Below are 27,084 nucleotides of genomic sequence, written 5' to 3'. Positions count from 1 at the left end.
GTTTCCTCCTTCTTCAAACCAAATACAAACACTACAAACAGCTAGACGTGTGTACAAACAAAATTACAAGACGGATTCTGCTCTTGGAAACAAAAACATGAGGCACAATATGGCGAGGATAAAATTATTAACACAAAAATGTCACAGGTTTGTCTGACTGTGATAGCACATTTTAAACCATACGGGTAGGCCTTTAATTACAGCACAATGTCACAATCAGAAAGAGGAAGAGTGAGAGCTGGTTGAAGTGACAAATTTTATGTCCCTTCCAGCATTCCCATTACACAAATCACATCATGTGATACTTCTCATCCCTAGATTTCCATTGCAGTCAAACTCTGAAAATAATAAAGATAATAAACTTGCTGCGCTGACTCGAACAAGAGCCATTTGTCTTATTGCAGAAAAAAGGCAAAAAAGAACTCCCCTCCAACATTTTTGCCTTCTTTTTGTGACTGGGATTAATCTAAGCTCCACTAGCACATCAGAAACAATCAAACACACCACTTCACACCCTGTTTTGTTTCCTAACTTTAAAGCTTTCTTGATTACCAAAGCCTTTAAGCAAACCAAAATATTTTTTGCATTAAAATTTTACACACTGCTTGTGTATCTTGGTATAAAAATATACAAAATTTACACAACCATAGTCAAAATCACTTTACCCACTTTATCAATATTGACTATATGCAAACACTTTATATGAAAAGGGTAAAGAGAGGATAAAATAAAATATTTAAAAACCCCTATGTGCAAAAATGGTTAATATCTCATCATATCATCTTATGTGATAAAAGGAACTTTTTTGGTAATCATATACCGGTATGCAAGTTCATTTCATAAGGGTCATGTATAGTTGGAATTTTAAAAAGCCCCAAAAGATGAAAATCAATGTTAGTAGAATATAATCTATGAAAAAGAACTCCATTTGAAAATAAACATTTTTTCCTGAGTATGTGAGACAACATTCGTGTCAGGGATTTGTAATTGAGTAAGTTATTTTCGTTCAACTGATTAATGTTTTTAGAGATCAAAAATGAAAGTATTTGACTACATGATACCAATTTCAAGATCATGATGTGTGAATATCCACTTTAATTTATAGTGCAACAGAAATGTAATAAAACTGTCAGTTAGCTCTGAGGTTTCATCTTTCTTTTTTTGTGAGGTCATGTCAGAGGCATGTGAAAATGTAGCAGTAATTTTTTTTTTTTAATTACCAAAAGTGTCATGTTTGCACTTTTATGACTTTATAGTTTATATAAATAATGTGAATAATGAATAAATAATATATAATTTATGACAGTTTAAAAATGTAAGCACTAGCACCAATGTAAAATCTAGAAATGAATACAGATTATCCCATCTATTCCTCAGCTAACAGACAAAACCTTACAAGCTGACTATTACTGGATTTTTAAGAAATTGAAATATTATTAGATCTCATCCTTTTGAAATTTCCTTTAAATTCCAGTTATAGTTGGATCACAAGGTTTGCAAAGACCATGGACCATAACAATGAGTCTCAGTAGACTTTGGTTAAAGAGCTTTTTTTTTATTTCATAGCAGGCTCCATGCAGACTGGAAGGCCTCCTCCTTCTGTATCACACGGGGTTCCATGTAGATTTGCAGCTTATGAGCTCCTTCTATCTCATAATGGGCTTCATGTGGACTACAAGCTCCTTCTATTACCAGCTCCATGTAGACTGGCTTTGAAGCTAATTATTTCTTGTTACAGGATCCACGTTGAATTTGTGTTAGGGCCTCCTTCTGTACCATAAGTGGCTCCATGTAGATTGCAGCTTAGGAGCTCCTTCTATCTCATAATGGGTTCCATGTAGACTGTTGACAACAAACTCCCTCAGCTACAGGTTCCATGTAGACTTTGGTTGAGAAACTCCTCCTATCTTATCACTAGCTCCTTGTAGGCTCTGGGCTCCACCTTCCTCAACTCTTCAAGAAACAAGAAGTACATGTCAAATATTAATTAAGCGCTTAGAAACATTGTAGTAAGCGCTTTATAAATGTAATATATTATTAATTCCCTGTATTTTTAAAATCTTGATATCTTTATAAACCATAGTGTATATAAAAGTCGAGTTTGTAATTGGCTCAATTCCTCATCTGAAGGCGTGAAGCATGTATCCACACCTTCAAGTTCATATCGATATTGATTTATCTGCTGGTATGATAATTATTTCAAATGAGGAATCCTCTATACAATATATAAAGAGACCAAATATAGGTGCACATAAGAAGTATCAATATTTTTGTTAATGCGTTAATATAATAATAATAATAGGACTTTCACCAAATTTAGGACATTCACTATAAATTTACCATGGAAACATGATGTTGACAAGATGAATTCATGTTAGTACAACACTATAGCATTCCATGCTTCACACAAGAAACTAGATGACCATCTTCATATCTGTATAGCTGTTCTGAACGTCCTGTGAGCTTTAAAGCCCCTCTAAAGTGTTGGGAGCCCCAAGTTCACAAACAAATTGATGGCAAATTTTCACTTGAATTGTACCATAATGTGAAAGAGGATGACATTTAAGACACACCTTTGCAAAGATTTCCCTCCAAAATGTGTCTGAAGACAAATATTGATAAAAGAATACATAATTTTGGTTTTCTGTTGTATGCAGAAAACCTAAATTTCGTATTCTTTCACCAATATTTGACTTCATAAACATTTGTTTTGAAAATCCATGCAGAAATGTGTATTAAATGACATCCTATTTCACATTGATACAATTTTAGTGAAATTTTTGCCATCAAATTGTTGGGGCTCCAACCACTTTAAAAGGGCTTTAAGCTATCCTAATACGAGACAGTGTTAAACATTCTAGAACAAACCCCCCTTCCCCCCACCCCACACACACAAACCAACATCTCAGCTAATTTGACAGCCCAAATTTAAATTGTATTGATTTTATCTAATTCTGACCAATGAAGGTATATAACGAAAATTATAATGTTCATTGAAATACCCCATAATCCATTGAAGAACAAAAAGCTCCTTTTTAGTGTACAGTAGCATTTATTATATATTCTATACATTTATTTATTCTTATTTTCATTTAACGATTTATTTTATTCTTAAGTGATCTTTTTATGATGTTAATATTCTGTTAATTTTTACAAGTGTCTTTTCAGCTTTCCAGAGCAAATCAGCATCCCAGTGAATCTTATCACTGATTTATCACATAACCATGCACATAAACATCACTGCTTACTCAATTGAAACAAGTCAAGCAATTTCCTTGAGTATTCAAGTACATGCCTTTAAGTAGACCACACTTTAAAGATGGTTTGTCCCCTTTTCAAACTGAAGTTCTATGAATCCAGTGGTTTATTGAAGAGGTCTATATATTATTAGAAACCTCCCACCAAATGAGAAATAAATATTAGAAAACTGGCTTTCAACCAATAAATTTTGAATGTCTAATTCCAGATATTTCTTTCCTGAACTTGAACAATATTTGTACGTAATTAAAAATTAATTTGACCTATGTATCTGTTGATTTGAGAATAGCTCCCTCTGCGGCAATATGAATACAGCTCTAGATTTTCATTCCAACAAAGAAGTTTCAGAACCTATGACTGTAAAATTTCATGCACAATATCAGAAAGATATATCTTAAACATTCGCCAAGTTTCAAGGAGTTTGTACAAGTCTGCAAAAGGGACTTACCGGTACTGCCTTTTAACCAAGTTTATCGCAATGTATTTGGACTCTGTAGGTTTGATCAAATTACTGAAGTAAAATTCATGGTTTAATTAAACAAATGCATTTATGTTAAGATGAAATAATTCCAATCTTGATAAATCCAATCTAGACACAGCTGTATAAGGGAATCATTAATTAAGAGTTTTTTAAAAGCCTAATTAATGTGTCCTTACTTCTTTTCAAGAGTGGTCTACTTAAAATAATAGTAAATTAAAGCAATGCAAGTATATGTGATGATGTTATCCCTGATTAATTAAACCAGATATGAATAAAGCATGGTACATATAGAATACAGTTAATAATGATTGTATTGACAAAATAATGGTTCTAATAAATGGTAAGTACTGCTGTCAAAATTAATATTACTGGAATTAATCTCAAGAACAAACATTTTCATTGGCTGCATGCATTTCAGGAATAGGTGAATTCTATTATCATGAAAACAATGGTTTATGATAGATTAGGGCATCGTTTCACAAAACCATCATACTACAAAATCACCAACTTTACTTTAAAATGCATGTTATATTAAATATTTTAGTGGGTTGTTGTTGAACTTGTACTTATGATGGTCATGTGAAACTCCACCTGTGTGATGTATAATGTTGGGATTCCCCTTTACACATTCTTTTGACATGGGGGTGGTGGAACCATCCAATAATTTTGAAATTCATACAAATACATTCATACAAATGTTATCCCATGTTGAGGAAGCAAGGTTGTCTATTTTTTTAAACATTATATATTGTGTCATCTGATGAAAGTAAGAAGAGTATCCTCAAAATCATTTTTGGCTCTCAACAGATATCAATACGTTTATTACAAAACGATATCAATATGTTGGTTACAGATTTACAATGTTACCAAAATAGGGTATTTAGACTAATGCTTACTTGGTTCGCTTGCTTGCAAAATCAAGGCCAACAGACTGAGAAAAGTGATATTTTGGCAAGACATTTTTAGGCCTGTCAGCCCCCTTGAGAAAATGTGCCTCTATGCCTATACCTTGAAAAAAGTAAACCCCATTGTCTTTTATAAGGTTGTAAGGGACATCAATTATAGCTGATATCTTCAAACTTCCAAGTTCCAACTAGAACTACTGACACATTTTTGGCACTTCATTGAAAGGACATCATGAGTGTCTTCATTAATAGCTTTTGAGCTTAATTTTGTGATAAGAAAAAGAGACTGCCTTGCTGCTGCGGATAGTTACCCCAAAATAGGAATTTTCAGAATTCTCAGGGGAATGGGAGAGACTACAGTCCTTCAACCCCCTCCCTCCCCCATCTTATTCTTTTTCCTTTATTAGTGATATATGATTAATGACAATATATGATTTATACAATGGAGACACATGTAGCATATTTGTTAATGAGCTAATAATATTGAAATAATATTGCATAAACTTACATTTTATTTAACGATGCTGTAAAATAAAGAAGGAGAAAGAAATACATTTGCTGATGAATAAACATCTGTTTCATATACTACCTTTTAGTGGCTCGGATATTTGGTCTGGCAACCATTGCTCCTTGCTTCGTTTTTTTAGAATTCAGTTAGTGTCTTAGGCTATTGAATGTAGACCAATTGTCTAAAAAGCATTACTTGTATTTTTCTTAATACAGTCCGATCTGCTGTAGTGACCACCTGTACAGAAAGACCACACCTTTGGTTTTCCTTGAATGTGGACTCTCGTTGAAACATGTACCTAAGAAACCTTTCACATAAAGACCACCTGCTAACACTATGAAAATGACTGACAAAGAAAGCGGACAAAATATACAGTTCCTCAGGTAGACAAAGGAACATCCCTTCACTGCTATTATGTAAAAATGTGTAGAACAGGTGTCACATGCATATGCCTGTTCAACACATTTTTCCATGATAGCAGTGAAGGGATGTTCCTTTATCTACCTGAGGAACTGTATATTTTGTCCGCTTTCTTTGTCAGTCATATTCATAGTGTAATTTCCTTGTCTTTCTTAAGAATATACAGGTTTCACTGTGGTCCATTAGAAGATATCCAGTACCGGAAATCATGGTTCATATTTTCACACAAAGAGGAGGTTAAAATAGTGAGCAGAGAGAGAGAGAGAGATACAAATAGTGGACAGATAGACAGAGAACGAGATAGAAAGTGGACAGATAAAATGAGAGAACTAGAGAGAGAGAGAGAAAGAAAGGAAGAGAGGAGAGAGAGTCTAGAGATTAGAGCAAAGATAATCTTGCGTTCTGATCAAAATGAAATGGTACCTCTTCATGTTCAGGACTACAAATGAACGATATCTGGAAAGCAAATATTCATCAGTGGGGTTCATAGGTGTTTCATTGAGACACTCCAGTATGATAATCTGTCTTGATGAAACACCATCGAACTATCGATGAATCACCTTACCTTTCTCACCATAGAAATTTGAAGTAGCTGTGCGAAGATTTAAAAAAAAAACTAAATTAATTTTCACTATTGCAAAGGTAAAACTTTGATTGGACAATTTTATCAGGATTCAATGCTCGGAAATATTCGAAGTAATGATCATTATCGATTACAAAATGCTAAAATACAGCCCCGGCAAAGCATCTGAAGAGCTCTCCGAACGCTGCTGAGATGTGTGTCATCAAGCTCTTCAGTTCCTTTGCAATAATGAAAATAAAATTAGTTTTTAAAATCTTCGCACAACAACTTTAACACATCCTCCGTTGTTCAACCTCGACCGATCCAGGTAAATTTAACCCAGTGGTCCCCTATTACTTTTTCATTGAGCTGCATCTTTTTAGGACCTTTAGAAGTCAGGTTCAGCTATGGGATGGATTTGGTTAGAATGGGTCCTTATTTCCCAACAACCATTAACCCTTTAAATTCAAACCTTGGGGTAGAAGTAGTAGTGGTTATTTTACCTGACTGCTAAGAAAGCACAAATGCTTGTTAGTAAGCAATCAAAGGACCGACGGCTTTACGAGACCACTGCTCTACCAACTGTGCCTCCTCAATTTCAAACCTTGGGATAGGAGATGTATGTAGGATGGAGGAACATCGGGATACAAAGGCTTGTTCAGATATGATGCGCCAAAACCATGTTGCTGTTTTTTAAAACGATGACTTAAATTGTGATACGCTTCATCTGTATCTTATATTACAGAGCTAAAGGTATATATATATGCCCAGGACCTTTGTAGTGCGCAGTTGCCATCCATTTACATGTTTTTTTTTGCCGTGGATTACTACAACATATCTGATAAAGACTTTTGGGAGTAGGATTGGAGGAAGGGAAAAGCACAAGTACAGACAGTCAAGCACAGGGACGAGGAATACCACGTGGACTCCATCCACCCAAATTTTGAGTAATTTTAAATAATAAAATGCTTCTAATCTACCCAAAAGCACATATGAAAATAGGTCAAAGATTCTAACCACCACCACCACCATCATTACTATCCACATTTTTATAGGAAACCATCGCAAAATAAATAATAATAAATTTGGCTAAGTCAGGAAGCATTTTGAAAGGAAAATATTTGTTAAAGGAAAAACAGATCTAAGCTGAGTACCCATAAAGCAAAAGTAAGGAAATAAGACATAAGTCCTGGCTTTCAAAATAAATGTCCCCCCTTCTTTTTTAAATGTAATACATCGTAGGTGAGTAACAATAAGACTAATTCGCACAAATCTCTTTCTATTGAGTGATTAGAAGTACAGTTTATAAAGAGGAGGTTTATGCTCCATACTCAATAGACTATTTTCGTAATGTAATCAAATTTAAACCACAAATCTTTATTAAGTGCCTTCTTACAAATCATTTATTCACCCGTTGTACGAACAATTGTATTTCAATAGTCAGAATGCCAACTGCATACATTATTGTTGCTAGGTAGGACAAACATTATTTCTTGTCCTACCTAACAACATGTAATATAAGCAATTCACATTCTGACTATTGAAATACAATTGTACGTACAACGGGTGAATTAAATGATTTGTAACGAGGCACTTAATAAAGATTTGTGCATTAAATTTGAATACATTACAAAAATGGCCTATTGAAAATGTTTTAATGAAGAAGGGAATAACTCGTATAAAATGAGAGCCAGACGTACTATTGGTCATTTAAAAAGATAAAGGTCTTTGGTGGGTACTTAGCCTCAGAGTACCGGTAGTTTCCCCTTGGAATGACGCTGGATAGGAAAGATAATTAGAAATGAAGTTTGTTACAGAATGTATAGTTTGTATGTATATAATAAAAAGCAGACCACAATGTAGGATATGACCATGGGTTTGATGTAAATATGAGTTTTTTTCTTGTGTCCACACTATCTCAGCCACAAATTATTTTGCGTTTATTTACATGTATGCACTTACAAATGTCCAAAAACAAATGTTATGGATTTTTAACATGACAATAAATTATCTTAAATCTTGAATAATTTTGTTTTAAATTCAACCCGAATTTACTACAGTGAGTAGCCTTTAAACTATTTGCATGTGTTTCATTCTGGTCAGAAAAAAAGAGATAATAGATCTGTACAATGTAAATGTACTCCAATCATTTGAGCTTTGACATTCAACTATGCAAATAGAAACAGATATGTAATTGTATGAAGCTCACTAACTATTACTGACAAAAGATCTGAAAAGTATTTTGATTACATTGGAAACGTGGGCTGATAACAAAAGAAGTTAAAACCACATTTATTCATTACTCACTCATGTCAATACTACACTGTGGTCAAATTGTTAATTTGAATAGTTTGAATAAATAAGAAGTATAGTGTGATATGAATGATATAAATGTAAATACTTTGCCCAAAAGACATAATTTGCACAGATTTTTTTGCCCATGTTTATTCAGTAATGAATGGTTTCTCTTGTTTTTAGTATGAATGAATACTACTAATCTACTGGTCCATTTACTAAGAGAGAATGATTTGAATGAATATAAACATATGAAATACATGTATAACAGGAGAAATGAACAGATTTTGTTTATATATGCTTTGAACCATTTTCCCTGTATATATTTCCCATAGCACAATGGTAATAAATAAGACTAGTTTGTTAAAAAATGGGTCTGTTTTAGTTAAATATCCAAGATGCTTCTGGACAATGAAGACATCTGTGTTTGAAGTAAATGAAGAATGTATCTAATTTTGATGGTACAAATGACTCTAAATAATTCCTATAATATTATTTCATGTAATTTCCCCTGATTGCAACTAGACCAGGGGGTTATTTCATAAAGCTGTGCGTAAAGTTACGCATGACTTTCCGCATAACTTGAATATGAAGAGCTAAATGGGATTCTCAAATCCTCTTAATTGCATAAGCTAAAGTTGAAATATACAGATGTAGATTAACCTTATCATTATCAACAAAACAGTTTAAAGCAAAATGTATTTTTGGCTACAATTTAATTGAGATTATGAAAAAATACAGTCACACTTTGCTAAAATGTCAGGAAAAACTTTGGGCATCCCATTTGGCTCTTCATATTCAAATCATTTGTAAATTTGTAACTTTACGCACAGCTTTAAGAAACACCCCCTATAATACACAAAAGTTAAATTCCCATGATGATGATGATAATGATGATGTAATACATGTAAATCAATTGATATATTGTATTAATAGCTAATGTATGAAATTAGTGAGTAAATAAAACATGGTATGATGTTAGCAAACACTTAATGCAGTACAATTCTATGTTAGGGAGATCTCTCACAAAAATGACCCAACATTTATGCACTTTTTTCATCCTGGATTCGAGACCTTTTATTGATTACCGGTACTACAAACTTACATGTACATTAAATGACAACTAAAGTTTCATCACTACTTCTTTAACCATTTCAAATACAAGACTCTTTCTCAAAATGCTGGGTATTACAAATTTAAGTATCATAAAAGCTGTAATCTTAACACAACTGATAGTTGCGATTTACCTTAGTGCTTTATTACCGGTGAAAAAGGCGCTGTAGATTTGCAATTATTATTCATGTGCTGAGCATATAATATCGTTATTTTTTTCTCAAATTTTTTCTCAAAATTTCACACTGCATGATTGCTTGTCCACTGGAAGTGCTCCAGATGTGTATAAACTCACAACAATTACTGCTTTTACAATAAAAAAAAAAAAGAGTAATTACCTTCTCACAATCATTACTGAAAGCCGGTCTACATCGTTTTCTTGATTACTCTCCTTAGAGGAAATAAATAATACTTATCTTTCATCTACAAATACCTTCAATACACATCGATTGCATAAATGAACACATATGACACAGCTCTACAATGCTAACATACTTTTATCACTTACATGTAAGTATCACTTGAGTTAAATAAAATTGACTTATATAGTATTACAGTTGCATGAAACATGACAAGATATTCAATTTGTTAACAGAGAAATATTGCTCAATATGCTTTAATACAAGAATCACAGCCTCTCACTTGGATAAGCCTTGATCCGCTCATCTCAAGAATCATGTCACATTTTGTCAATTTTGACTATCTGTCCAACTTTCACAATTTCATTTTATAAACAAAGTATATCATATATACAAAATTGCAATACATTCCTTTTTGTAAAATAATTTAAACAAGGATGGGGGATAGGAGGAGGGCTTCCAAATCTTGGTTATTATGTATGAAAATTGATAACATCCATTTTGTTCAAATGTTCTGTTTGTTTAAACAGACACGTTTTTTGTAAACTTTGACAAGAATTATTTGAAATGCTATGACACTAGTGGAAATCAAATTCTTCACACTATGTATCATCTGTCTAATTAGCTAGAAGGGTCTTAATTATATCTTAAATATCTTAACGAGCTTTTGGCTCTGAGCAGAGAGTACATGTATGACAAATGGTTGTACATGTTCTAATTGGTAAGTCATATATAATGAATCATACGCAAATATGGAACTATCCAAAAGCTGAAATATATGGAATCTTTCATTTTTACATAAAGACCATGAAAACAAAGTTTAATAAAATCTTGGAATTCTGGAATCAATGCAAGATTTTAGAGAATGAGATGACAAGAGATGGAAGATTTTCCCTCCTCCCTCCCCCAAATTGAACAAAAAAAATCACTTGCAAATGCTTCGATAAGCTAAAAAAAAGTGGTATAAATACGATGCAATTCATCGTATGCAAATTACATGTAAATATATTCACTGTCCACAATGAGGCAAGAGGAAGAAAATGTGCAGAATGCCATTACACGTCACTCAAATGATGAAGACTTGTTAAAAGATACATAAATACAATATACTATAAAAGCAATTCACATGAACAAATTCAAATCAATATATTACATGAGAATATTCACTCATCTCAATTTAAAGAATGATGACGGAAGATGCACAGTGTGTATTTAGCTTTAATAAATACAGCTCAATTTTGGTCTGATGATAAACCCTGTTTAACACCCTGAACCAACAATTCTTTGCACACAAACAAAAATCCTCAATCCTTTTTTCAGTATAACGGGTTACCTTGTACCGGTTTACTCTTTTCTTCTGAAAATTTACTTTCTGCAGTTAATACTAGAATAAAAATTTAATAGGAAATGATTGTCTAATTTTGAGATGGAAAACATGACAAATTGAAAATTAAGTTCAGTTTTCAAGCACACATACATGTCGTTTTTTTCTGTGAAAAGGATTATCCATTGTTATATCAAAATCTATTGTGACAGAAATCCCCCGAATCATTTCTGGACATAAACTTCACTGCAGGATATTTCTCCTTAAAACAATCATATTCTCAACTCAAATTGGTTTCCTCAATTACACAAAATGTGTGAAAAATGCAAGGGCACAAATAAAATATTTCATTTTCATTACAGTGTAGTTGTTAATGAAACCCCTTATTTTAGAGCACTTAATCTTTTTAAATTGATCCTGAATCCTTTTAGCACATTTACATTGTCTCAAGATTCAATTTAAAAAAAAATTCAATCAAACAAAGTAATGCATGAATTAGAAAGAGTACCAAGAAATTTCAGAGATTAAACTACAAACTCCCCAAATGTGCGACCCCCTGTGCGTGATATCACTGAAAACTCAGCACTATTCTTCATCTTGTCCTTGATGTGAGGTGGAAATAAAAGCAATTAAAGTAGTAAAACAATTAGTAATCTCTGCAAATGGTTGACAATGTACAAATTTATAAGAAATATCTTTCATTAACAATTGATCAACTTCGGAATTCCCTTTTATAGGGTCTCAACAATCATGTTATGCTCCTATTCAATTATCAAATTTGATTCTCAAGTTTCATCTACATCAACTTAAAATTAAGTAATGTACTCAAGTCTGCTAATTAGCTGATCTTCAAGTGATTTAAGAAAATGTATAATGAGGACTTTTACGCCTCTAGTTAAAGGTTATCTTTGATTTTGATGAATGAAAAAACATTTATTATCTTGAATTCATAGAAGAAATATAAAAGGCTACAAATAAATAAAATATTTAAAATATTTAAGCAGAAAATAGTGTGTAAGTACTATCTACATAATAAATGTACATGGACTGTGTTTAAGTAACGTGCATAGAAAATTTGAGGTATCAAAAGTACCGGTACATGTACAGTACATGTATGTTTTTGTGCATGGTCAAAGTAATTTTAGAAATTTCTTTACATTTTTTCTGGTAAGAAAAACTCACATATTTAATGATAAATCATAAAGATTTACTTTTATCCTTTAACAAAATAAAAATGGACATTGATGATGAGAACCCAAGATTGCTTTAATATATCCAGGCTCCAGCTCCCAATACAGTAGTGACAATACATGCCACAACACAACCACAAGGGTCAAACTCAAATCATAATATCAACAGAGATTGAATGCAAACTTAATAAACCTCAACAGTAAGAGAGAGAGAATAATAATATATCATGCAATCATGCAGTCCAATCAACCAATACAATCAACACATTAAATTCCTCTTTAATGTTGTACCATGCTTTTCAATTCTTTGTAGTTACTTCTTCTTGTAGTTTGATTAAATTTTGGTGTTACAAAGTTAAAAACAAAATATAAATAGGACTAGAGATGGCAAAGTGTCAATAGGTTTTTTTTTTGTATAAATATATCATTGTGGCTTGCCTTATAATTTTGAATCATTATACCGGTAGTCTCGATGCCATTTTCAAATCTAACCCTTTCATCAAATTTAAGTCTCAAAAAATAAAAGGTATAATCGGGGGGTATAACTGATGTTTCAAAGTTTAATTGGTCATGAAATACGTGAGATAACCATTTTTTTGGCAAGACAGTTATAAAAAAAAAATTAAATCATTTATTTAAAAGCAACATCCTCTTTGATTGATTCCATATTGAATTTGTACTCATATGCATAGGCCAAAAGTGATCCGAGGTCAATTGCTTATTAATACCCTGTTCTTCCTAAGTATGCATCATAGGACTATGTTACCGGCATAGACATAATTACTTTAAAAAAATGTTTATAGTAGAAGTAGTATACAGCCTTTTCACACACAGCTAAAATTCTATAAACATGATTAGTATAAACGTGTTTCGAACGTGTTTAAACTAATCACGAGCCTTTCACACACAGAAATTTCGTTGCGATCGTTAATAGTTTCGTGATTAACTACTGCTCGTAAAATGCGCAGTAGTGCCATTGCGCATTGAAGGTCATGTCATGTCAATCAAAGCGCACGCTCCATCCAGTTTAAACACGTTTAAACACGAATTTCCTTTCACACACAAAATGTCAAGCTCTCTAGTCTAGATACGAACTTCGTATCTGCAGCCTGCTTTTAGGGGCGTATGGATCGCGACTTCGTATCTATCCCAACATCGTATAAACGATGTTCACACTGGGAAATTTTGTCTATAAACATGTTGAGTGATTCTAATCATCTCTAGATACGATGAATTTTAGCTGTGTGTGAAAAGGCTGTACGTAGTATATATTATTGGATAACTTGTTTAGCACGAGGCACCATCTGCCACAATAATTGTCATCTTTTGTGATTATTATTTCAAGAAGAACAACCTCCTGTATGACCTTTAGAAATGAGGTCCATGAAAGTCATTCATTTCATTTTCAAATATAGACTTTTTTAAACATTACTTATTGTGGCTTCAGTGTGAGGGTCAATACAAAATATTGCTTTAAAGTAGCTTGAAGCATCTGTGTAGGTACAGTACTTCAATTCATCAACTTTATAGCAATGTGCACATGTGTATCATGATGTATCTTCAAATTCTTTCAATGGAAGAATAAGCAAATACACATATACCGGGATCGAAGGTCTCTCTTGGTTACCAAGGTAACGACACAACCTCTAGTGTTGAACCCTGCAATCTTAAGCCTCGTTCAGATATGACGCGATAAAAATCTGCAGCGGTATTTTCATGATAACGTAACAGTAAAATGCCTCACATTTCTGTATCTGATAAAACAGGGCTCAGTGAATAATTGCAGGACCTCTACTGCGCGCATTAAAACAATTAATGTGTCAGCTTTATTGCAGCCGCAGTTCACTGTGTCGTATCTGAACATTAATTCATATGAAAATGTTCAGTAGTAAATAAAAAACATGTGTCAGCTTTATTGCAGCCCTGGTTTATCGCGCTATATCTGAACGAGCCCTTAGGTGCATATTCTCGTGAAAATGCTCAGTAGTAATTCTGACCCTAAAAACCAATAACATCAGGTGGAGTTATAAATGTAGATGTATCTGGCGACAGGTACATGTAGAGGTCCAGGTCTCAGACTAGATTACTTCATCCTCCTCCTCCTCCGGCCAGGCTTGCCTCTTCTTCATCTCGCCAGCCGATCAGCAATAGAAAGGTCATTCACCAACTTAAACCAATCATTTTCTTAAATCCGATTACAAATTAAGGATTTTTACACGTGGATGTGTGCACCCGAACAGTAGGCCATAATTTCTAAACACACACACTGATGCACACTAAACTATTGTATTCCATATCAAAGGGTTGTATCCTGGGTTGATGGGATTCTAGATTTCTAATTGGTTTATGGATGTCATGTGACCTATCAAATCTTGCCTCCTGAGAGAGTTTAATCAGTTTAAAAACATTGCAGGCCGTCTTTGGCATCTCATTGCTTTAAAAGCATGGGTGTTGTTTTGATTATGCCTAATTAGGTCAAATATTAACCAGGCCTCTGGCACTGTTTATGCTTAAATGTATACCTTTACTATTCAGGAAATACTATAACACTGACCAAGTATTGCTATATGGTGCATTGATTTTAGCCCATACTTAAAACCCTGTCCAAAGGTTGACTTTCTTTATGTCAAGCTTTTTTTTTTATCATGCTTCCACTAAAAGTTGAAAACTAACGGGTATGGGTTTGGCTTAATATTACACTTTCAATTCTTGCACATTCCAAATGATAACAAAGCTCTCTCTTGGAGTTATAGACAATATTTAAGTCTCTTTCAATGCAAATAATACTTATCCAATGGTGGAGATCATCTTTTTTCTCCTCTACTTTTTTTTTAAGGAAGGGGGGGGGGGGGAAGGGGTCGTAAATATTTCAAAAGAATATAGAGCATTCTCACATAAAAAATCATTTAAAAAAATTCCTGGATAGCCAACAAATGTTGTAAACTGATCAATAATTGAATGTTACATCCAGTTACAAAACATTCCAATACGGGCTACAAGTACATGCCATGCATCCATACCGGTCATGAAATTCATCTATATTAATTGGGTAAAAAATATATTTAAAAAACAACCACATGGGTACTACAGGTATATAGTGAGAATTGATGATTGGTTACATAATGTTTATCACAGGTTAGTACATTCCATCAACCTTACAATACCGGTACATGCGTGTGTTAGTTGACACTTGGAAGTTATACCCATTTTTTTAATGTGAATAAATGTCAAATGAAATGAGTAACTACATAATTTGTTTTAATAGTGAATGCATTGTTATTTGTCAGAGATTATATTGATACATGTAAATTGTAGGAAATTGGTTGGTACAGTCTGTACAGTTATAGTCGCTATGGAAAAAATTGGATCCAGGCTTAAATACACAGGAAAACAAAAACCGACACAAAATAATCTGAAAATTGTGCTGCTTTCATTTTGAACAAGAAAAAATGAATAGCAATTATTTAACAATTTGGAATCAACATATTTAATCAAAGGAATGAGAGTTCAATGTCGATCCAATGAGTATTCACAATTCTGAGTGGTTTTGTTGAATTTTTTCACATGACTCCAATTTTTTCCATCGTTTATTAGAAGAAGAAGGAGGATAGAGTAAACCTTGGACTCACCACTACAAGAAATGGGGTTGGTTAGAGTAAGGAAAGCGAGGCATTCTCATAGGAAGATGTTGATGGTGTGGTGGTGGTGGTGGAGGCGGTGGCCTCATGGATCTAAAAGGGACCTGAACAAGAGGAGGTCCCATATGCCTTATAGGACCCATATGATGATGGGGTATTGGTAGACCCATACTAGTCACCCAAGCCATTTGATTATCACTCACTTTGGAGGATTTGTGTTTGCGAGGACCTCTACGATTGCTGCTCATCTCGTTCTGGAACTCTAGATCCTCAAGGCGTTGTGTCAGGGCAAGCTTCTGCTGGATGGCCATCCTCAGGAGTGAGTTCAGGGTCTTCTTCTCCTCCTCTGCAGACGATAGCTGACGATGCATGTCATCTAGTTGCGTCACATACTCATCACATCGCTTGGCAAACATGGCACGGAGGCTAGCAAAACTAGCAGCTTCTTCTTTGAGGGCCTTCAGTTCATTCCTCAACTTTTTCATTGTCTCTGCGATTATAGCTTTCTCATGCTCATATTTGCTTTTGAGGTTTGCAAGAGCTACTTCTGCAGTCGTTTTATTGGCTTTAAGTACAGTCCTGAGTGTGACCACCTGCTCACGTTTGGTCATGAGAAGACCCTTCAGTTGAACAACCTCGTCACGCAAATCTTCATTCTCAGCACCACTACCTTCAGTGCCATGTTGCCTGGACATTTCTACTGACTGCTCCACAGATCGCTTCAGGTATTTGATCTGGTCTCTGACGGTTGAGACCAGGGTTGTACATGTAACAGTGTCTCCATTAAATTTGGCATGTTCATTGGATCGTTTGGAAGGACTACCGGAAGGAGAAGCGGCACCCAAACCGTCTCCTGATTTCTCTTGGCCATTTTCGTTTGATACTTCTTTGAGTTGGTTAGCAATCTCAGCACGGAAGCCGTCTCTCCTGCTCTGCCTGGTGACCTTGAGGTGATCTTGCATGATGCGATTAGGAGCCTCCCCATTTACCATGCACACATGATGGTAGAGCTGAGCAATGTCTTCACTTACTTTAGCCAATTCATCTTGAGTTAAGTTAAGTTGGCCGTGCGCATCTCCTACCATGTCATGGATGCCTTTGAGCTGTCCTTGGAGATCTCTTATTGTATCTTGTTGTTTCCTGTTCCTGTCAGTCATGAGTTGAACCTCCTTCTGTAGCTCGACCTTTGCCCCTGCATCACTAACTTTAGATCTCAACGCCTCCAGTTCACTTTGCAAATCCTTGTTCTTACTTAGCACACCAGCGTATTTCTTCTCTTGGATCTTGTAAAGACTCACCAGTTGGTAGAGTTTTTGATGGGCTTCATCAAGATGCTGATACTGAGAGTGATCTATTTCACCTTCTGTTGGGGATATGTTGAGATCAGATAAGCTCGAGAGGGCATCGCGGGTTGTCTCCAGCTCTGAGTTGGATTTCTCCAAGTGCTTTGATAGTTCACTCTTTTCACTTTCAACTTGTTTGAGCTGCTTCTCCAAATTCTGCACCTCCATGGATTGCAGTTCACTGAACAAATCCGATGCTTCTTGACCAATATTGGTTTCTTCTTCTCCTCCGTTGTCATCTCTCATCTGTCGTTCATAACGCCGGAGTAGAGGATGACCAACACATTCTTCATCTTCATAGTCCTCTTCCATGTAATGGAACTGAGAATTATTTTCCAGATCCACATTAATAGCTTCCAGTTCCGAGATCATAGCCTGATCTAGTTGCTTCTTGAGTTGATGTTTCTGATCTCTTTCACACTCTAAGGCTTGCATGGTTTCTTCAATCTGCTTCTCGGAGATGTCTCGCAATCGCATCAGGTCTTCAATGTTGGAATTCAGGTACTGGATCTCCTCTGCAAGACGTCGATTCTCATGTTTGAAAGACTCGTATTCTATCTGGGATGACTTCAGAGACGAATTCTGTAAGAAATGGAAAATAAAAATAAAAAGGAGTGTTAATTCAAGTATGGTCCCCTTTCCTCTTGACAGTTTCGTGTTCACACCTACAAAACAGCTTTGCTTTGTTCACATATGTAATTTTACAATACAGCTCTGCTGGTAAACTTTCTTCAACCTAGAAACATTTTCCTACTCTGAAACAATATTAGAAATGATTGATTTATGGTGATTAAACTTAGAAACATTTTGCCCATTTCTACCATATTAAAGCAAAAGCATACCCATCTTAAAATGGTCCCCTAAATCATAAAACAACATATTATGTACAAACTAGACTGTACTCCTTCCAATGGATGGAAATTCCAGTGAAGTTGTAATTATTAAACATCTTTCTACTTTCCAATATTCATATGCCAAATGTTTAATTTTTATTAATCTCAAATACATTTCACATGAAATTTACAATTCGAGGGTTCAGTGACACAAAGACGTAACTCCATATTTTGCCAAAATGAGTATTTGATATCAAAATGTTCAGTAAAATGTGGGCTTTCCAGGAAACACAAAGACCTAACTCCATCCAACACCCCATTGAAGTGAATGGCTTGTGAAACATAGCCTTACAGTAACTCCTTAAGGCCCAAGTGCTCAGTGACACATAAACCACTTTTTCCCAAAATGACTAAAACAGAATTACGCCTTTGTGTCACTGACCCCTTGAATTTTAATATGTGAGTTAATCAATACTGACCTGTTTCTGCATAGCAATATTCTCTTCTTCCAGCTCACTGTAGTCTCTTAGAAGACGCTTCTCCCTGAACTTAATCTCCCTCAGTTCTTCTTTCACCTCCTTTCGTTCTTTATCTGATTGCTCGAGGGAGGTGTTCATCTCAGTGTGCCTGGAGTAAAGCCTCTCCTTCTCCACCCGGAGCCGGCTCACCTCCTGCCTCATGTGACGCCCCTCGGTCTCCAGCTCAGCCAGCCGTTCGGTGAGGTCCGCCTCACGGGTGGCACTCTCTTGCAGGAGACTCTGTTCATGGTTAACTTCTTGTTCTGAGTAACGCCGCTGCCACTGAGCTTTCGATTCCAGGGCCTGCAAAATAGTGTAAACAAAACAGTTTTTTGGTATAAATGTAATGCTTTCTGGGAGAAATTTCAATTTTTGTTTCAATTGGCTTACACCCAGTAAATAAGCTTGATTGATCGATCTGTAATTGAAAACAAGTCAGAAAAATTCTTGGAGCCAGCAAGATTTGAACCTGCCATCTACTGCTTGCCGGGCAGCAACTCTACCAACAGGCCATCATTGGTCCATGGCACAGGTTTTGTTGTGAACTTCAAAGAGAACATAATTCTATTTTGTTATAATTTTACATCTACATGTACGGCTAGATTCTCTGTCTGTGAGCTTGCGAAGTCTCCAAATGCACATAACTGCAAGTCAGATAGAACAAACACTAATAATAAGCATACCGGTAAATCATCAGTCTTACCTATATTTATATAATATTGACTGGCCTTGAGGGGTACATCAGATATATTGACCAAGCTCAGATCATATTGCCCCGAGTCGAAAGACGAGGGCAATATGGTCTTAGCGCGGTCAATATTTCTGATATCCCCCGAAAGTAAAGCCAGTCAATATTTTTATTGTTATCCAAATCAGACATCTAGAGCAAATACAGAAATCCACCATGACAATCTCAAGAACTGAACAAACTTTGTCAAACCAGCACTGTGCATCCAGTGCTTGACAAAATTTTGGATACACTGCAAACAGTGTGCATTTGGTGTGATTATTACGTCACAATAGAGTGCGCGCAAAGTGCGTAGGTTCTCGTACGCATAATAGATGCGAAATGAAAATGAAACAATACGGCCCGGTCAATAAGAGATGCCTGGATGCGAGACCGTGGAAAATACCAAGGTATATTTTCACTCGTCTCTACACGCAAAGTCAATACGCGCAGGGAGACCAAGGAAAATACAAAGAATATACCCCTCCGTTCCCACTGCTAGTGGAAACTAGGGCAAATACGGTTTTGTAAATGACCAGCTCAGATGTCTGATACGGGTAATAATAATCAATATTAATGTGCTGATATTTCAGGATTTTTATGTTTTTAAATATCAGAAAAAGATTTTTTATATATGCTGAACACATCAAATGCATTTGAATTTATTCCCATTCTTCTGTGTATTTGTTAACAATTTGTCATTAAAAATTGAACTTTTTGGTCGCAGCTAGGGCTCCAAACGCAAAAGCTATTTACGAGCCATGTGACAAGTAGGTCAAGCGTGTGATGTAATTATCATATAATGAGCGGACTTCTGTTGACAAGTCTGCAATCTTTTACAGCTTCCCAAGCCTAACCAAGGACCATTTCTTTCGTCGACAAAAGTGGGTAACATTCGTGAAATACACATGAAAAGATTTTACTGGTCTGGGCAATTCACATTTAATGATAAAGTGAAGACCTGATATTCACATTTTATGGACTCACATTTTGAGAAGGATCGGACATAGATTAATATAAAAATTACACTTACTGTGATTCTTCCAAACATAATGCACATTTCTTTAGAAACTTCAGATGCCACATTTGTATAATTTTGATAAATTATGTGAAAATTTGAAGCAAGGGTGATACACAAGTATTTCTTGTTTATTTGCAAGTAAAATCTGCTGGATCACCGACACAGGGCTCCCAAATATACATTTAAATGAACAAGGTATTGGCCATTCATGATGTACAACATGTACATGTACGTAAACATCACTGAATGATACCATTATAATTCTTTCAAACCTTGATCAGGCTTTAATGAGCACTACAAGATCCTACATAAATGTGTTTACCAAAAGTTGACTTTATTTCTTAGAAACATGTTTTTAAAAATGGACTGGTCACCAGTACAGTCCATGTGGTCAGTCAATTGTCATTTGTGCAGGTATCAAACCATTTGATACAACATGTCTTACACACATCACTATGGGCTTCTGTTAAATATAATGTAACAACGGTATTGTATTCATAAATTATATAATTGAGGTTCAGATAAATTGTGTAGAACAGCGTTTTTTAACCTTTTTTTCAGTCACTGCATCCTTTTCAGAAATAAAAGGTTTTTCATCACCCCAATCCCAAATTCATTACAGAATATCACTTGTGCATTACTCTAAAACTTATCAAGTACCACAAACACCCTAACCTACGGGTATATTTGTTTCTATTTTTTGCGAGCTTAGACTCAGACTTTAACCCTAATGCTAAAACCCTACCCTAACTCTACTCTACCCTAACCTTTCCCTAATCCTAACCCTACAAAATTTCATTAAAAAATTCAATCATGCCGGGACAACTCAGCCCCGTATTCTTAATGGGTCCGAGCTGTCCCCGGGTCCAAGTTAGCCCGACTCCGTTGATGGCGTGTCTTGCAAAGTTCTGGTTCATGTGTATGAACTATGATCATTAACCTAATGATCATTGATGTCACTATGACTTACAGCTAATAAGGCCTTTTCTCACACTAAGAGAGCTTACAGCTCCCTGCAATTTTAATATCATATGTACCATTTACTATTCATACGACAGTTTGGGACATCGATACAAAAAAATTCATACATTTTTAGCATCTAATAATTTTTTTTTTTTCTTCTTCAATCCAGTCATAGGAAGGTCATAAGGTGTATGGCAACCTTTACACTAATCATGTAATACAGCTGTGGAGAGAAATGAGTTTGCATGTAAAATTAAGAACGTTTTCATTAGAAGCGAATGACTCATCTTATCCCTATAGCTTAAAGTGCTGTGTATCGACCTTCACACACACATGTACACACAGCAAGAACACATTCATCCTACATGTATACTGCACTACTTGAGGATAATTTGATTTTTAACCTTTTCAAACTTATGACTTGAATAAGCCAGTGAGAAGATTTGTATGAACTTTGTCCCTACATGTAAATAGGAAAAGTCTTATGGGTCTTATTCAATTTTTAACTTGAGGATTCTTGCTCATTCATTCATAACTTTAAAAAAAAAATAAAAAAATAAAAAATAATCAGTTTTTGCTCAAATTTTCACTGACCCGTTTATCAAATTTGTCTTCCCATTTTAATAAACCCTACACCCTCATTTTCATTTGAGTGTTAAATTGGATCTTAATTAGCAAAACTAACCAAATAAAAGAAATTAGCTCTCACTTTCATTTGACAAGGAAGCTTAATTTCAGTACTATCAAAAACCATGTTGCATCAAATAATACTTCCTCATTCTGAAGATGATAAATGTATGTTAAAGAAAATGTATGGTGGCTGAATAATGAGCATAGAAAGATAAGGAAATCCGGGTAAGTACCAAGTAGGCCCGACACCATGTGCTTAACACAGGTCACTAAAGACACTCCCTACAGTATGTGCAAATGGAGTACCGGTAGTGGTATTTATCAAAGATAATGCCTTGATTCTGCCCTGGATATTTCACTGGTTCAAAAAACCAATCTATTGCAAGATAAACAATCCAGAATAAATCATAGCGATTTTCTCTCAAAATACGTTACCCATACCAAAGCTAAAAATTAGCTTTTTAAACATGATTAGCAAATGAAATTGAAAATCAGAAGAAACATGTAAGGTTTGTGGAAATTCAGAAAAACTAATAAGACTATGTTTTATTGCCAGGGTCGGATCTAGCTTTTTGCCAATGGGGGGGGGGGGGGGGGGGGGGGTAGACCAAATTTGTTTCCTAAAATCGCGCTGTTTTACTGTTTTACTTTTGTTTTCCTTGTCACTTGGCTGCCCAAGGGGGAGGGGGAGGGGTTTAAACCACCAAAACACCCCCCCCCCCCCCCCCCTAGATCCGCCCCTGATTGCTATGAAGATTGCACAATGCATCTAAGCGATATATGTTAGGGTCAATCAAAAAACAAAGTGACCACTAGATATGATTTCTCTTGGATTGACACTCAGTTTGTTTTGTACCAAGTATTGGTTGTTGAAGGAATCTACATGTATAATGTATGTATTACATACAGGAAGACATAAAATAATGTGTGTCCAATACTATTACCTAACAAGGTGCAAGGAAGATATTTCTGTGGAGAAAATGGACATTTGTGAAATTCTTAGAATGGAAAGAGGTGAAACTACATGTACATATCTAAATTAAATCCTACATGTACCTAGATGTAGATCTAGTCATAGAATCATAGATATATATTTGGGGACGTGTAAATTTTTGCTGTAGTCAATCCTTAAAATACAGTTGCGATTAGTGTATAAAGGTGCGGGCAATTCGCAAGGAGTTTGCTAAATTCAGTGAACTCCATGCAAACACCTTTAAAAGTGCTGTGCATACTACTATTGCTATTATATAAAATCTGCATCAAATTGGTAATGCAAAATCAGGCATTTTCGTGGACACTGCATGTGCATGTACATTGTATTTGCGTTTACTGCAGAACCAAAATTGCAAACTCTAGTCAGAGGCACTCCAGCAAAGCATAGAGACTCAATGCTAATGCGTATTGGCCTCTAGCACTGCATACTTGCTGTGAGGCAGGTATTATTAGACCTATACACAAATATACACACCACACAATATTGCAGATGCGGCTGTAATCAAAGTTTGACAGTAGACTTACAATTTAAATTTTTAATTATTCTTTTTTTTAAACATCTGTAAGTTGACAAAAATGTATTTTACTGCTATTTAGGTGTCATCAATTGTCACTCTCTTTCTCTCTTTCTTGTATCCTTCCTCCGCTCAGGTCGGAGATCGTCGGCACTGTGAGTCTGCCGAAGTTACATAAATGGCTTTCTATAGTACCGATTTTGAGTGAAATCAGTTGAGTTTTGTACAGTGGTGTTTGAAATGTTGAGAATCAAAAGCACAGCTTTTACTACACAGCCAGGATAGTGATGCTCCTATGTGTGGTCAGAGGCAGTGTTTTTGTAATTTTAAATCGCATGCTGTACATGTAGCTCATTATTATCAGAAACACATGGAAGGTAAGCAAATTGCTATTCACTCATACGTGTATATCAAATTAAAAACTTGTGGTTATACTTTACACCGATACGGGCGAATTTTCATGGATGTGAGCCCTCTACGTTTATCATTACACGCTGGGGGGCTTCTATCAGCTTGCGCTTTCATCTTGCATGCAACGATCATTGCTTTCTCACAGAAAAACCACTTATTATTCCTTGCCGCTTTCGGACATTTCAACTTCATTTTGTCTAAATTTATTTCATTTACGATGGATGAATGGGTAGATGATGTCCGTCATTGGCGAGTTTTGCGTGCGTTTTCGGCAATCGAAGTTTGGGAGACGCCGTTGTAACGGTGTCCCACATATTCATTATCGTGTATGTTAACATGCAGATGATTTTATTGAATTGAAGAGAGTGAGAGACGGAATGATTTAGAGTTAGAATATAAATAATTCAAGGAATTTTAGCTAGCTGGAGCAGAGTTGTGAGTTCGATCTTACGGTACGGAGGCACTCTCACCACACCGCCAGTAGATGCGGGCCTATAAGTACGAACGAGCTCTCGCTCATTCAACTTTCCCATTCAGGTGCTATCCAGAAGCCCCCCAGCTGCCCCCAACTGTAGCGCCACTTACGGCGGCTTGCGTGGAAGGTCGCCCAAAGTGTATTTGTGTATACTTTTAACCAATTTCAAAGTGCTTTGTAGAAAGAAGAGTCTACTAAAAAAGACAATTGCAACTTCCAACTTCTTTTTTAATTAAATTTCCTCACACACCGCCATTGAGAAATGGTTAAAAACAGTCGCTAATTTAAGATAAGATTTTCCTAGCATGTAGGGCCGATTTTAAGACACCGTTAAAAAAAAACTGGCCGCGCGACACGTTCGAATGTGCATGTGCTGTACATGTATACAGAAATAATCTAGTATATTAGTCGAGTCGTGGGCGTCTGTGTGAGGACCCTACGTCACAAAAAATGTCCCACAATCCATTGTGGGGGAGAACTGGCTCGATCATTAGCATGTTCTTCGCTCATTAAAAAATTATTAAAAATAATTAAAAATAAGTTCGAGCACCATTTTCCAAAACCAAGTTATATTTGGGCTTCTTACATTTTTGTCTATCTAATCAGCTCAACTTTTCAGTGGAGTGGACTTGGTCTTTAAGCCAAGGCTAGTTTGAACAAGATAAGATAGACCTGGAGAATTCACTGCTGTCTCAGCATTCTTCCAGTATTTGCGGTAAAGCTAAAGGTAAAAAGTAAAGTTTGCATCGATTCTTTCACAAGCCATGTTGACAATATTACAGTATTCAATGTTGTTTGGTTAATATTTTTCATAAAATCTCATGGCACAATACAACTTTACATTAACAAAGTAACATGATAATTGATAGGTTAGGACTTAGGACTCTGAGTAGGACTCTTAATTAATCTTATTATTATTAGGAGTCCGGACACACGATCCCAATCCTCATGATCTGATGATCCATTTTTTATTTTAACTTAAGTTTACCTCTTTTGCCATCTGAAGCTCCTGTTTAGAAGTTTCATAGAGTAAATCCAGATCTTCATATTGCTGTTTAATCGACTGTTTTTCTTCTAGCACACCCAAACCGTATTCAGCAGCCTGTATTTTCTCTTTGCTGGCCAAAGCAAGTTCCTCTTTCAATCGGCCAATTTCAACCCGCAACTCTTCGATGGTTTCCGAACCATCGTCTGAGTCGAACATGGCGAATGTGTTGGACTGCATTTTCAAGTGGCTAAGCCCGGTACGGCGGCCTGCAGTGGAAATCCAGTCTTGGTCTCACAGCTGATCCTCACTGTTAATGATGATTCCAGCGTAGTAAATTGTCCCTGTTTGTTTTCATCCTTTAAATCCAGAGGTTGAGGTTTGTCTTTTCCAAATAAACCGGTGTCCAAAAAGTGTAATCCGAGGCCGAAGGTTAAAGCTCTCTAGCTCTTTAAAATTTCTGCAATGGGGACAATGTTCATTAACGTTAACATACGGGAACGTCGTGAACATTTCCTGCGCGCATAAATAGCGCAAAACGTTTTATTACAGCCGCAGCAATCTATGTCCACAGATACAAAACTATGTAGCGCACGTTTGAAAACTGCGCATAGTGTATCCGTACGTTTTTCAACAATATACACGCACACGTACACAGGTCAATTAGCATCGGCGTGAGGTCACCGCATGCGAAGAAGACGGGTATTGCTGGAATGGGCGTGTCCCACAAGGAGACAATGCTGCTCCTATAGAATGGACTCCTTGTATTTTTATTGGAATAACATTTGTGTGGAATTTGCTGAATCCTGTCAATTCAGGAAAGATGTGGCACTCCTAAGAATTGGCAAGCTACATAGCACCATGGTATATGTCCGATGCACCATAAAAGTTGGCTAGCCTGGTGGAATGGGCGTGGCTCTCATAGATAACGGTTCTGCCCCATGCAGTTTTCTCTTTCTATACTTTCTTTTTGCCTGGCATATTTCATAGAATCAATCTGACGCTGTTAATATTTTGATATTAAATATATATACATTTAATATCAAGAATGTAATATCTTAAAGGGTGTGACTTTATTCATAACAGCTTTTATAATTTGTGTAGTTTGTTTTGGATATAGCGCCTTGAGCAAGTTATTAGGTAAGTGCGCTTTATTAGTATTATTATTATTACAGGAAAGGGGTGCCAGAGAGCGGTACCAACAAAAAGAAGGTATTCTTAATGGTGGTATATCTACAGATAATGGTAAAAGTTCCTAGAATAAAACGGCGCTATAATAATTAATACAATATCAAGGATCATTTTGTATATGGTTCTAAATATTGCTTTCATTGTGGTCCGATGTCCCATTCCCGAGTGAGTTTTAAATTTCTTATATTTTATAAACTGAAATCACTTTATAGCAATTATGGTAATACTATAGGTATAAACGGATAATTTATAATTACAGAGTTTGTGTAAAACTTTATTTTGTATTTAAATCTCGATATTATCATACACAATGTGGTAGGAAGTCGCTTTTTGATTATTTAAATCGTCCTGCATGTCCTCCCCCTCCCCTTCCGAAATATAATCACCCGAGCTGATTGTACCCGACACTGCCTTATCCGATTGAGT

At 35.6% G+C, this 27,084-nt stretch overlaps 1 protein-coding gene across 6 annotated transcripts; it reads right to left on the bottom strand.

Moving 5' to 3' along the window:
* LOC593489 (protein bicaudal D homolog 1) lies at positions 1–25,986 on the bottom strand. Of its 6 annotated transcripts, XR_973971.2 has the most exons (6): positions 25,471–25,984; positions 18,709–19,050; positions 16,257–17,978; positions 7,835–7,912; positions 5,153–5,168; positions 1–1,953 (listed from the first exon to the last, which is right to left on the bottom strand). XR_973971.2 is itself a non-coding variant. In XM_011684718.2 (5 exons), the coding sequence occupies exons 1-4, from the start codon at positions 25,705–25,707 to the stop codon at positions 7,880–7,882; spliced, it is 2,334 nt and encodes a 777-aa protein (XP_011683020.1). In that variant the 5' UTR covers positions 25,708–25,984; the 3' UTR covers positions 1–1,953; positions 7,835–7,879. The 6 variants fall into 6 exon arrangements, 5 of the variants coding, with proteins under 5 accessions (XP_011683020.1, XP_798054.3, XP_011683021.1 ...); XM_011684718.2 differs by lacking the exon at positions 5,153–5,168; XM_792961.5 differs by lacking the exon at positions 7,835–7,912.
* Positions 25,987–27,084: the final 1,098 nt, after the last annotated feature.

Source organism: Strongylocentrotus purpuratus, unplaced genomic scaffold (assembly GCF_000002235.5).
Source record: "Strongylocentrotus purpuratus isolate Spur 01 unplaced genomic scaffold, Spur_5.0 spur5_scaffold_6, whole genome shotgun sequence".
Taxonomy (NCBI): Eukaryota; Metazoa; Echinodermata; class Echinoidea; order Camarodonta; family Strongylocentrotidae; genus Strongylocentrotus; species Strongylocentrotus purpuratus.
This window is presented reverse-complemented; position numbering and strand designations above follow the sequence as displayed.